The sequence below is a fragment of the Urocitellus parryii genome, chromosome 10 (genome assembly GCF_045843805.1).
Source record: "Urocitellus parryii isolate mUroPar1 chromosome 10, mUroPar1.hap1, whole genome shotgun sequence".
Taxonomy (NCBI): Eukaryota; Metazoa; Chordata; class Mammalia; order Rodentia; family Sciuridae; genus Urocitellus; species Urocitellus parryii.
In genome coordinates this window covers 140,613,988-140,627,831 of record NC_135540.1, presented here as the reverse complement: position 1 = coordinate 140,627,831, position 13,844 = coordinate 140,613,988, and the positions used below count along the sequence as shown (strand labels likewise).

General features: G+C 48.8%; 1 protein-coding gene across 3 annotated transcripts in view; it reads left to right on the top strand.

Annotated features, from left to right (window-relative positions):
- The window catches only part of Jakmip1 (janus kinase and microtubule interacting protein 1), a 71,196-nt gene that overhangs the window by 9,943 nt on the left and 47,409 nt on the right, over window positions 1–13,844 (top strand). For all 3 annotated transcript variants that reach the window (XM_077803184.1, XM_026395274.2, XM_077803185.1), the window contains 2 exons: window positions 11,581–11,790; window positions 12,546–12,665. In XM_077803184.1, the coding sequence (XP_077659310.1) occupies window positions 11,581–11,790; window positions 12,546–12,665 (330 nt within the window). The remainder of the gene's footprint in view (window positions 1–11,580; window positions 11,791–12,545; window positions 12,666–13,844) is intronic.

The following is a 13,844-nucleotide window of genomic DNA, read 5'->3' as shown; positions in this document are numbered from 1 at the left end:
GATCAAGATATCAGCAGGTCCTGTGTCTGAAGAGGGTCCAGCAGCCCTGCTCCCAAGATGGTGCCTTGAATGCTGTGTCCTCACACAGCAGAAGGGACTGCAGGGCAAAGGGGCAGGCAGCTCCCTCACACCTCTTGTGTGAAGTCATCAGTCTCATCACTTGCTGAAAGCCCCTCCTCTCAGGACAATCATGTTGGCAGTGACATGTCCACATTGTCATGGTGGGACACATTGAGATCATCATAGGAAAATACAGACTGCTAGTATTAATAAGTGAATTCATCAAAGTCTGCAGATACAAGGACAATACACCAAAATAAATTTTGTTTCTATATACCAGCAATGAACAAGTGGAAAATTAAAAAGTAGCATTTAAAATAGAGCACCAAAAAATTAAATACCTAGGAATTAATCTATTGAGAATTATATCAGATTTCTATCCTGAAAATACAACATTGCTGAGAAAAATTAAAGGAGACATAAATAAATGGAGATACTATTTTTATTTATTAGAATACTTAATGTAGATATCAGTTCTCCCCAGTTGATTTGTAGGTTCAATTCAGTGGGTTCCAAAATCCCAGCAGAGTTTTTTTGGTAGACATTGACAACACATTCTCAATAATATAACAACCGAAAGGACCTGGAATCACAGTCTTGAAGAGGAAAAAATTTGAGGTCTCATAAGACCTACAGCAAAGCTTACTCCAAAGTTGTAGCAATCAACACAGGCAGAAGGATGGACAGGCCAAAGGAACAGACGGATCCAGACACAGACCTACTCTTAGTGGTCACTTGATGTAGGAGTTCAGTAGGGAAAGGATGATCTTCCAGTAAACAGTGTTGAAACAGGATGATCTGTAAGGAAAGAAGAATAGTGATGCCCGTGTCATTCAACCTCAAAGATTTGTCTATTCAAAGTGGCCATAGACAAAAATGAAGACACAAGAAGCAGCCAGGAGACTATTTTCATGGTCTGGGTGGTGAACACTTCTTAAGCAGGATGGAGGTGCACTGAGCACCTGAGTCCACTACTCACAGTATTGTCCATTATTCAGAAAACAGTGCACCTTGGACACTAAAGAATTTCTGTGCATCAGAGGACACTGGTAAGAGGCAAGGCAAACTAAAGACTGGGAGAAGATATTTTTCAAGATGTATACCATAAAAAATTTTTGTTTAGATTATAACATCAACTATAAAACAATATGAAAAATAACTTGGTTGAAAATTAGGCAAAAAGCTTGAATAGGTGCTTCAAAAAGATATTTAAATAACTAATAAATCAATGAAAAGAGTCTCAAACTCATTGAATGTCAGGGAAACACAAAAAGTAAGTATCATTTTTATGCCCACTAGATTGACTATAGTACTTTTTAAAAAACCAGGTCACAGGGGCTGGGGATGTGGCTCAAGTAGTAGTGTGCTCGCCTGGCATGCATGAGGCACTGGGTTCGATCCTCAGCACCAAATAAAAATAAAATAAAGATATTGTGTTCACCTAAAGCTAAAAAATAAAAAAATTTTGAAAAACCCAGGTCACCACAGATATTGACTAGCATGGGGATCAGTGGGAACCCTCATATGGTTACATGGAGTAGCCCATGTAATCAGTGGCAGTTTTTTAAACATAAATTCATTTACCAACTCAGTAGGTCCACTCCTAGGTGTCTGTCCAAGAGAAATGAAAACATATGCCTGTTGAAAGACCTGTATGTAAGTATTCCGAGCAGCATTATTCCTAAAAGTCAAACAATGGAAACAAGCCAATGTCCATCAATTGCTGAATTGATAAGATATGGTGTATGTGCATATAGAATGCTTCTCAGCAATAAAAAGGGGTGAAATATTAGTACATGCTACACAGTGGAAGAACCTCAGAAGCATTATGCAAACTAAACAAGAGAGGCTGGACCCCCAAGGCCATGAGGAGCCTGGCCTATTTATATGAAATGTCCAGAACAGTCATGTTTGCAGACATACATTGGTGGCGGACCAGGGTTTGAAATGTGTATGAAGGATCTTACTGGAGTCATGGGAACATCCTAAAACAGATTCTAATGATGGTTATACAATTGGCAAACTTATTAAAAGTGGGTTTGTGAGGATTTTGTGATATATAAATTATACCTAAAATGTTTAAAATAACAGAAATCTGGAAAATTTAAATCACATAGATGAAGGTTTAATTGCAGATTCTGTATTTGTATTAAAATAGTCACCCATATTTATGAGAGAAAAAAAGCACATGAGACAACTCTCTGCAGCTACCAGACGGCTAAATTAAAAAGGTTGATGGGACCAAACAAGAAGGGTATTGTGTTAGTAGATTTCTTCACAGTGACAAAATACCCTTGATAAATAAACTTGAAGGGAGGAACGTTTCAGCCCATGGTCATTTGGTGCTGCTGCTTTGGGCCTGTGGTGTCACAGTACATCATCATGGTAGGACATGTGGTAGAGGAGGCCTGTTCACCTCATGGTGGCCAGGAGGCAGGTGTGTGGGGGGAGGCAGGGTCCAATATCCCCTGAGGACATACTCTAGCCTCCTGACTTCCTCCCATTAGGCCCTGCCTCCTGAAGGTTCCACCATCTCCAAACAGGTACCACAGGCTGGTGGTCAGGCCTTCAGCACATGGCTTCAGGAACATTCTAGATCCAATCCATAGCAGATGTACAGTCATTAGAACTCTCATATCATTTCTCGTATATTAAAGTGATGAACAGAAAAAGTCCATATACAGCCACAACAGTGTTCAAAAAATAAGAGTGAAATAAGTACATTTTCAAATTGAAAATCACCAAATATATTAAAGGAAGTTCACAAGGCAAAGAACAGTGCCAAATAGAAATTTGGTTCTATAAGAGAGGAATGAAGAGTTTTGGAAATGAGTAAATGAGGTAGTACATGGCTACCTATTTTTCTTAATTTCTTTCGAATACAAGTGACTGTCAAAAGCAGAATAATAACAATGTACTTTGGAGTTTATAGCATAAACGGAAGTAGAATGTATAAAACAATAGCACACGGGACAGAAATGGGTCTTGGCAGTAGTTGCAAACATAAATGGGCTAAACGGGTTCAATAATGTGGATGTGTTCTGCAGCTGTACATATACATCCACGTGTCTGATTGGATACAAAGTCACACTTCAACTCTAGAGACCCACTACCCTGAAGTACAAGGGTTGACAGTTTGCTGTGTGAACATTGAGCATAGTAATAGGGTGAATACCATGTGGTCCGTCCCTGAAATGCTGGGCAGCAATGTGAAGGAAGGACTTTCTGACACATAGAGAATGAATGAATCTCCTGGACATAATCTAGAAAAAAAATCAGCCTTAAAAACCACGACTTTATGATTCTGATTTAGTCAGATTTTTCACTGCTGGGACCAAAATTTCAAACAAGAACAATTTTAGAGGAGAAAAAGTTTATTTGTGTCTCCCATTTTCAGAAGTCTCAGTCCACAGATAGATGATTCTCTTGCTCTGGGCCTCAGGTGAGGCAGAACATCATGGTGGAAGGGCATGGAGGAGGAAAGTGGCTCCAGTCAGGAAAACCAGGAAGCAGAAAGACTTTTCTCACCAAGGATAAAAAATATACCCCAAAGGCCTGCCCCAGTGACCCCCCTCTCCAGCCACACCCTGCCTCCCTGCAGTCACCACCCAGGGGTTATACAACTTGATTATACACCTACAAATCCACTCTTAATAAGTTTGCCAAGTTGTATAGCCAGTTGTATAACCAGTTAATCCCTATCAGGGGATTAATGCACTGATTAGGCTAAAACTTTCATCACTCCAATCATTTCACCCCTAAACTTTCTTGCACTGTCTCACACATGAGCTTTTGGGGGATACCTCATATCTAAACCATAACAGATTTCATTTATGTGGTCAAACCAGCCCCAGTGCTGGAAACAAGGGTGTGTGGATTAGCTGGGGATGGGTGGACATGGAAGGCAGGGGCTTTCTGGGGTGTGAGGAACATTCTATATTTTGTGTGTTCAGATACAGGCAGTTCTAATTGGCATGGTACCATGTGAAATGGGACTCACGCATATCAGTACTATGCCCTCATTTTGCTTGTTCCTGTGGTGACTACATCGGATCTGTCACTGCAGAGCCGTGCGGTGTGAGGACTTAGTTCTGCTTTGCACACCTCTCCATCACAGGAGTGCTATGGAAAGTTAGGGCTACCTGTACGCGCAGAAATTGTTCTAAACTTGATCTGTGTGTACTCCTTCCTGCATTTATGTTATAAGTCAACTGAAAATAAGATATTAAAAGAAAAATGAATTACCAACATCATTAGAATTCTTGAGGGCCTAGTACAAGCACCCTATTTGTTATATTCTGTGCTGATTCTCAACTAGTTGAAGAATAAGACAAGTGTCAGCAGAGGAAGATGCAAATGGTCACCTTTATTACTGACAGAGAAGGCTAGAAAATGCCATTTTCTGAAAGGAGCCAGAATGGCCTTCTGACTTCTAGCCATGATGGCAGCTTATTTGATAGAGCCTCTGAATCTCGGAGCAGACACAGTTCCCTGAGTCCTGCCCCCTGCTGGTCAGGAGAAGCAGGAGGGCAAGGACATGAGGCCCCCACGTGCAGGCCCTGGATGGCTGAGCACCAGTAACTGAGCCTGTCGGGGAGAAAGGGTTGGGATGGGAAGGCCAGGAGAAGGCAGGGAGACCCTGGGCTCCTTGTGGACCCCAGGGGTGGTGCAGAGGCACTTCCCTAACAAGCAGCATGGACAGACTGTCCTCGCTCTGTCCTTCAATCGAATGGAGCCAGTAAGGGAAGAAAATCTGAGAATTGATTGACTCAGGAAACTGAGAGCGGTGTCTGGCTATGGCACTGTTGCATGGAGGCCTAGAGGAGGCTTGGGCCTGGTCTTTCTCCACCCTCAACTCTGCTTTCCTCTGAGTTGGCATCACTGCCAGACTATGGGAATGAGATGCCTGCTAGGGGTGCTGAGTGGTGCTGGACTATGCCAGCTGACCCCACAGAGTGTGTGGAAGAGGCCGCCTACGTGAGGCTCCCGAGCTGAGTGTGGGGACGGCCCGCAGGAGGCCCAGGGCAGCAAGCACCAAGCGTCCACAGGCACTGGCAGGGCAGAGCCCACCCTGTGCGGGCACCAAGCTGTAGTCACAGCCTCCGCTCCTAGCACTTGGGCCACCACGGTCCAGTCCTGACTCTGCTTTTCTGTCCTGCCAGTGCAAGGAGCCATAAAGGTCATAGCATTTTAGTTATTTTCTCTGGCTCCAGACAGCTCTACAGCTCCTAAAAATATTTTTTAAAAAAATTCACCTTCTTTCTCTCACAACTTGATCAAAGGAGCGTTGCTTCCCTCCAACTTCCCAGGTGCGGTCTAGCCTGGCTTTGTCTGTGCAAACTTGACTGACCCAACACCATTTGCCCAGTGATGAAAACGAGCACCCCGTGTGCTTGTTGTGGCCAGTGGGCGGTGATGTGTGCAGCCCCACATCCTTCTGGGATTTTGTGAGGTGAAGCACTCATGGCCCCATTTCATAGGCTGGAGTCTGGGGAGGACTTTGTACTCTCTCAGGCCACTGGTCATCTTTAGAACTCATTTGTAGATGATACTGTGTTAAGGGCAATGTTGAGTGAGCTCTGAGAAGAGCCTCGGGGTTGTAGTGACAAAGGTTTGCAGGAGTTCCTGTCCCAGTCCCTCCCTCAGAGAAGGCAGAGCGCAGAGGCCCATAGGGTTAGGAAAACAAGGCAGGCAGGTGGAAACTTTCTAAAAACATGACCGTTCACTCCTCAGTGTCTGAAAAGTTTGCCAAGTTTATTAGAAAACAACTGATTTCATCATTAGTCGCACATTAGGACTACCTGGCTCCCAGAGAGGAGGAGCAGTGCCTGTTAGATGAGGTCAGCTCGCAGTGGTGAGGGGAGCAAGGCAGGGGGCGCTCTCCCCTCTGTGGAAGAGCAGCAGGAGGGTTCCGAAGAAGAGAAGGCCGAGGTGGGCCTTGTGCAGGTTGCGAGCTGCCTGGGGCCTTTGCACGGGTGCCTCCCTGTGGTCTGATCAGAGTGCCCTTCCCTCAGACTTGGCATGGCTGGCCCTTTCTTACTGAGAAGTCCCTATACCAGTGTCCTCTCTGCAAGGAGACCTGCCCAAGCACCTAGGACCCCTCTGTTGGGAGGCCTGCCCAGTTGCCCATCTTCCCAGTCAGCCTCCAAGCTGCTCCAGCACCTCTCATCTGAAATGTTTATCTTTCCCTCTTAATTAGTTTCTCTGACGATCTGAGTTCCATGAGGGCAGAGGCTGGTCCGTCTTGTCCCCCTGAGACCTCAGAGCCTGTGCAGTATGGCGCGCTGGCTTCTGGTTAGGGTCCAGCAGGAGGCGTGTTCCTGCCCGGGATGCTCTCATTCCACATCCAGGACTCCACTGAGGGGGCGTGGAGACATGACACAGTGCAGAATGCGCCCCCATGGCCTCTGCTTCCTGCGTCAGCGGTGGCATTTGTGACAATCATAGGGACGTGGAGGATGAAGTGAGGATGTCAAAAGTGAGGAAGATGCACAGTTGTGTTCTCAGAACTGTCTTTCAGAGAAGCCAGCTGAAGGGAAGCGGGTGGGAAGCAGGGCAGAGATGGCCTGTAGGCTGCTGCTGGTGGATGTTTCCATCACCCATCCAGAGTCAAGGGCCTCAGTGTGGGGTGAAGATCAGGAGGCCTGGGGCTGCCCAGGCCAGTGAGGGCAGCAGAAGGGAGGAGGGTGGAACCCCCACTGGGGTGGTGGGACCCTGGAGCCCTGGGCATAAGTTGAACACACAAGGAGTGGTGCAGAAAGTCTGTCCTGGTGTGATTATCTAAACTCCCCTCTTGTTTGCTGTGTAATCCCAGGGAAGTTGCTTACCATCTCAGAGCCTCTGATGCCTTATCTATAAAATGGGGGCAATCACATATCTGTTGCAGAGTTATGAGAATTAAATGAGCTAAAGCATCTAGCAGCAAGTTTCTGTAGTAGGAGACATGAAAAATATCTTCTTTCATCACAGGGACAGTGCATATGTAAAAGAAAGAAAATGGGGATGAACTGCATGTGTTTACGCAAGCGACGCCAGGACTGAATCTCCAGTGTACCCAGGAATCAGTGCCGAGAGGCTATTTCCATTTTAGGGCCAGGCAGTATCCCCAGTTCAGGTGCCTCCCAGCACACGTGGCTCTTGTGGCTTCACCACGGTCTGTGTGGACGGAGCAGCAGGCGCTGTGTGTTCACCTGTTGTCTTGCGTCTGCTCAGCCTCACTGCTCAGGCAGGGCTGTTGCCATGACAGCACGTTGGAAGGCGGCTTCCTGTGGCCCCTCCTTGCAGACAGGCGAGGCTCTGACTTCCCCTGCACACCGCATGCCTCTTAGGAAGGGCACTCCTGACCACAGGGGCAGTGATGCCCTGGCGCTGGTCACTCCTCAGACCAGCTGGGAGCACTGGGGCTGCTTTTAGGTGGGATGCCCTCAGGTGATCAGGGGCTTGTTGGGTGGAGGATTTTCCCCTCTCATTTACAGGGTCTGGAGATCTGCAGGCAAGGGGCTCTCTAGGGCTCCAGAGAGTTGTGAGGGACACATGTATTTCCAAGGGTCCCCTTTTGAAGAAGTCCTGGGATGTGGCACTGATCCTCATGGTCCTCCATCCCCATTGAGTGCCAGCCGTCATCTTTGTTTCAGGTTGGTGGTAGGAGGAGAGATGAAGAAGTGTGTTGGGTCTTCCTTTGAGGACACTTTCACTTTAGAGGTCACACATACTTTAACCTCTTGTCCAGGACTTCCTCTTTCAACTGTACCTGGCCACAGGGGATGGGACAGTGGCCCTTTACTAAGTGCCCTCAGCTCCTGGAGAATCTGGCATGGTGCTCTGTTAGTTTCCTAAGGCTGCTGTGACATTACCACAGACGTGCTGGTTTATAATGACAGAGGCTCCAGGTCCAGCACCCAGGTGTCAGCAGGGCCATGCTCCCTCCAACGGCTCTAGACAGGCTCCTCCCTGTCTCTGCCAGCTTCTGCTGGCGACTGGCCAGGCATGGTGCTCCTTGGAGTGTCCGTGCATCTCTCCAGTCGATCTTGTGGCCTTCTCCATGAGAGCCCCATCTGGTCCTCTCCTTGTGCAGAGAGAGTCACTGCACAGTCTTATCTTAATGTATATCTTCGTTCCATCTGCAAATACCCTATTCCAAATTTAGCCACGTCCTGACTCTAGGTAGGCATGCTCACCTCACTACCGGTGCCAGGGAGGACAGTGAGAAGGATGTTGGGGTGGTGGCCTCTTCTCCAGTCTTTGACCCCATGAAGGGGAGTTCTTCACAGGATAACTTTCAATGATGGCTCATTGGAAGCTGGCCAAACTGTGGTTTCCACTGAGATGCACGTCCTGGTAGGTCCAGCTGCCCAGAGTGACCGGATCCTGTTCTTGCAAGGAGAGGAGAAGGAAGGATTGGAGAGGCCACCTGAATTTGAGTCACGGTCTGCTGACAGCTTGGGCCTGGGCACATTCACCTTTCTGGCCTGAGTTCTGTGTGTGCAGCGGGGTAAACGATGTCTGTTTCCAGGGTCTTGAAGGCTGTGTGGATTCCTCTCTGAAGTACAGTGAAGCCCTTCACTCACACTCACCTATGAGAGAGAAGTGGCCGCAAGTTTGTCATTCTTTCCCATTCTCTGGCCCTTAGGGCTCTTTTGGTTCCAGAGGATAGAAATTCTACTTCAAACCATCTTCATCCTTGAGAGAATCTTGCTTTCACCACTGTGAAGTTGTAGGATTGGCTTCAACTGTAGCTCCAGGACATGAGTGCCCTCACCCCAGATGCAGGTATTTGGGGATCTGCTGTCTCACGCTGTGCCACCTTCAGGCCAGGCAGGGGCTCTTATGTTGTGCTGAGGAGAGACCACTGCTCTTAAGCTTAGTTCTTAGCTCTTAAGAACTTGCAGGAGGGTATAGAAATGTATTCTCCAGGACGTTGTCTCTGATTGGGTCAGGTATCCATCCCAAACCAATGACTGTCAGTGGCGGGCCATGTGGGTGGCCAGAGCCAATCATAGACTACCCTGGGAACTTGGAGTGTTCCAGCCTCACCCCACCCATTTCCTAACCCACCCATGGGCTGAGACTAGGATTGTCAAAGAAGGGTGCAAGGACAGGGAGGAATGTCCAGCACGGTGAGAAGAGGGCTCAGAAGCCAATGGTCTAGCACTTGCACAGCCCCTGAGGGCAGGGGCAGCACTGATGGGAGCGCACAGCCTGAGAGGCAGGTGTAGGGTCCAGGCATTGTGAGACTGCCTGCTGTCTGCGAGTGGCTTGGCCAGTCTCTGAAGCTCTCTCTCAGATTCCGGCAGGGGAAATACAACAGTCTAGAACATGTCAGCTGCAGAGTGTCTTCTGCGTTGTCCATCTGTTCTCCAAGGCCATCTCCACTGGTTGAGAATGTTTCCTAGAAACCTTTTCCATCATGGTTGGGGTGCCTCTGCTGTCACCACCTGGATGGTGGTGCTCTTCTAGAGTTGGGGCTCTTCTAGGCTGGGAATTTGGGGTCCTGCAGATGCCCTGATTGCAGTGTCAGCATGAGATGGTGGTAGGTTGCACACCTGGGCCCCAGGCAAAGCCATGTGCAGCTGGGACGTGGATACTGAGGGGCAGACTGGAGTCCTGCCTGGATAGCCTGTTAGCTGGGTCACCCCCACTGCCACTACTGTGAGTTTCCCCCACTTTATTTTTTTTTCTCTTGGCACTAATCACTCAGATCTACTACTGCATTTACTTATTTCTTATGTTTTCTCTTTCCTACTGCAGAATAGAAGCCCCAGGGTAGGGCAGCAGGTCTGTTTGCTCACTGAAACCTACCATCACCCACAGAAAACGCTTGGCTGGGTATTTGTTGAATTAAGGGAAATACTTGTGAATGGTTTATATCAGTAGACTCCTTCCACCTAAATTCTGTTTGCTCCCGGCTTGGCATCACATCCATAGCATCTTTGGGGGTTGTCTTAGCAGGGAGGCAGTGCCCTCCCACTCAGGAATTGGATGTAGCCAAAGCAGGTGGGTGCTGATGGTCCACGACCAGGGTAGCAGTGGGCACACTCCGCGCTGCTCAAGGAGAAACTGCATCAACGCCGGCTGCTGAGCCCTGGAGAGATCTGCGCAGGGCAGGTGGAGAGCAGCCTGAAGTCTTCCAAAGAAAGGTCTCTGGTGTTGGCAGGCCTGCAGCTCGTGGCTGTATGACCTCCCAGCCTGGGACCTGGGGCACCACTTCTCTCCTGTTATGATCTCAAGTGTGTTTTATCAGTTTTCATTGGCTTCCTTTGTAAATTAGACTGTCTTATGTGATGTAGGAGCTGAGAAAGGTCAATGAGTCAATGTCAGGTCAGCATTGATGGCATGCTCATATTCTAATATGCTTGTGGAGTCCTTTCCATGGTTGACCCAACAGTTTGACCTTTCCTGGGCATGTGCTTGACACCGTCCTCGCTGAGCTGTGCGCATTCTTTCAGAGATTTACCCATCTAAACAGCTGATTGCTAAATGCTGTGACAACAAGTAATCACCCAGCTCAGGCCATTGTGATTTTGGTCAATTAATGAAACTCCAGTTGTCCCTTTTAATGCCTGTCTTAGTTTCCTGGGACCACTGAAACAAATCATCTTAAACCAGATGGCTTTTTACAACTTGTGTATCCTCTGACAGTTCTGGAGTCATAGAAGTCCAAGTCCTGGCAGGACCACATACCCTCGAAGGCCTGAGAGTATGCTCCTGGAGGGCCAAGCAGGGAGGCCAAGCCACCAAGAGGTTCTGTGATATTGGGGCTCTGGGGCAAGTCAGGACTGGGTGTCCATTTAAGTGTCAGCTGCATATGGGAGGAGTTGATGACATGGGTGAGGACGTGGCTGTCCACAAGAGGGACACAGGGAGAAGAGGCCCATCATGCAGGATCTGTAGGCATCAGGGGCAGCCAGAGCAAGTCGTGTGTGTGAGGAGGCTCAAAACTGAGGAGTCCCGGTGGAAGAGGTGAGGGAAGGAGAAGTTCATGAGGCAGGTAGAGGGCCACCTTGTAAAGCACTGCTCAAGTTGAGGCTAGGAGGACGAAACTCGTCCAGTGGGCAGAGGGCCTGGAGTGCCTTGGCCACCCTGGCCGGAGCTATTTTGGTGGTGGGGTGGGGGCTGAAGTGGCTGGTGAGTGAGTGGGAGACCTGGGGTCGAGTGGAGCAGCGGCCGTGCAGAGCAGCTCGCTGTAGAGAGAGGTTGGGTGGGGTGTGCTGCTGGGCAGAGTTTACATGTTCTATTAAGTGAAGTGGGGGGGACTTGGGCATAGCTGAGCTCCAGCAGCAAGTGCCAGGGTGACTGTATAGGTCCTTGGACTCAGAGATCTGTCCATTCTGTCCTCAGGGGAATAAAGGGGAGCTGGACTCAGGCCATAGATTTGGGCCACTGTGGTCCTGAGAGTTCCCAGTTCAGTCAAGCCTGTCCGCAGCTCTGGTTTGACCTCCCTAGGCCTCAAGCCCTGGCAAGGAGCAGGTTCCCTGGTCATGAACCCCCTCCTTGCCTAGCTGCCCTCGCTTCCTTTTCCAGATGGATGAGATCAAAGGCAAAGACCGGGTGATTCTGGCCCTGGAGAAGGAGCTGGGTGTGCAAGCCGGCCAGGCCCAGAGGCTGCTTCTGCAGAAGGAGGCTTTGGATGAGCAGCTGGTCCAGGTCAAAGAGGCTGAGCGCCATCACAGCAGTCCAAAGAGGGAGCTCCCGCCTGGCATTGGGGACATGGCGGAACTCATGGGGGGCCAGGTAAGGTGCAGCTCCCGCAACAAGCCTTTGCACTTCAGGGCTGACCAACACCACCCCTTCCTCCCTGCCCGTCATCTGTTGGCTAGCCTGCCTTCTCCGGCCTTTCCCACCCTCCCATGCTCCCATGCGTCTTCTGCCCATCCATATACCCTTTCCTCCCCACATAGCCCGTCCCATGTGCCAGGCCAGCGCTGGGCGCTGAGAAGGGCCAGGTAAAGACTGACTGTCTTGGCCGAATGTGGTCTCAGGACTCCGTTGCAGAGAAAAACATGAAGACCTCACAAAGCGTCCACTGTGGGGCCAGGAAGGCACGGAGTGGCAAAGTCAGAGTCCTACAAGTCAGTGAAAGTGACAACTGCAAGGGCATTGAGGGCACTGGCTGGGCCCTGACGGAGGGGCCCCGAGCATGCCCGCCTGTGGTCATTCACACCCACCTCTGCTAGGAGCGCTGCGTTTCAGCACCGCAGGGGCTGGCGCTTCAGCCTCTGCCCTGGAGGACTGGGCAGGTGGCATGGGCAGGTCTTTGTGAGAGAGGCAGGGAGGCAGAGCTTTGAGAGGTCCCTGGGGCCACTGAGGGTGGAAGTCTCCATCCTCTGGAGGGGACATCTTCCCCAGGAGTGTGGCAGGGTGTGGGGTGTCACCAACCTGCTCCCCGCCCCACAGCTGTCCTAAGGACCTCTGCTGCTGTGTGCTCTGGGGAGCCCTTCCGTCCATAGAGGCCTCCTCACACGACGCTTGTCTCTTCACTTTTTTAGGATCAACATATGGATGAGCGAGACGTGAGGCGATTTCAACTAAAAATTGCTGAACTGAATTCCGTCATACGGAAGCTGGAGGACAGAAACGCCCTGTTGGCAGATGAGCGGAGTGAACTGGTAATCTGCTGCACAGGGACAGGGAGCGCCTGCAAGCAAGGGCCCTGGCCGCGACACCTGCCTGAGACACGGGGTCAATGCAGAGCCCCTGGTTGTCTTTATTTTCCTTCTCATTTTTTTTTTTTTGATTAAAAATTTAACACACATTGAAGAACTCTGTTGTTTGGAAGGAACTTACCCCTAGAGCACAGTTGGAGAAGTTGGGTGAGGCAGGTAGAGGGGATGCTCATTGCAGCATGTCTACAGCAGCCACCCAAACAGCCAGGCACAGTCACTCATACTGGGGCACTGGCCAGGGTGGCTTTGAAGCTTTTGTGCAATGACTTCTACACAGTCATTAGGACTGAGGAGGTAGACCACATTTAATTGACATGGAAATTTGTTCCTGATTAAATGATAAAAGCATTTCACAGAACAAAAATAATTTGTTACCATTCTGGCTACAGAAAGGGTTTTTTGGGAGGGAGGGCAGGTGATTTGATTATAGTTAGTTTTTATTTTTATCTTTTTACTTTCTTTTGCATCAAACTTATATGCTTCTATGTTTAAAAAATAATGAATATGGACTTCTGGTTAAAAAGCAAATCTCCAGTAATAACAGCAACTTTATAAATCTGTTTAAATTCACTGGATAAACTGCTGAACAAATTTTTATGTGGAGTATCAGTACATAAACTTTTTGACAAACACCTCCTAAATTTTATGTTTAACTTTGATGAAGGGAAGTGTGTCTATAGAATATTTGACAAAAACAGATGAAAAGTGTTAAGTATCACTCCATACCTTCAACAGGATCAAAATCAATTCATTTTCTTCTAGTGTTTTTAAAGGCATATTTAATACAGCTTTAATCAGACTGTACATCTAATTTATCTCTACTTTTCACTTAAATATTCATGAACAGAAAAGTTCTGAGGAGCTGTGCTGGTTGCCGAGTGGATTAGGAAATGCCCACAGGCCCCAGGCAGCTGGAGCACTGAGGTGTTTGAAGTGGAAATCGATCCTTCTCCAGCATTTGGCCTTGAGCCCGGGGCTCCTGCTGACAGACCCTCTGAACAGACAGTCCCAGAGAGCTTCATGCTAACTCTTAAGATGGCAACTGCAGGCAGGGGTCTTGAGTCAGTCCCTCGACCTTGAGCCTTGGTTCTAGCACTTTCTTGTGACCCTGTTGCTCTCCTG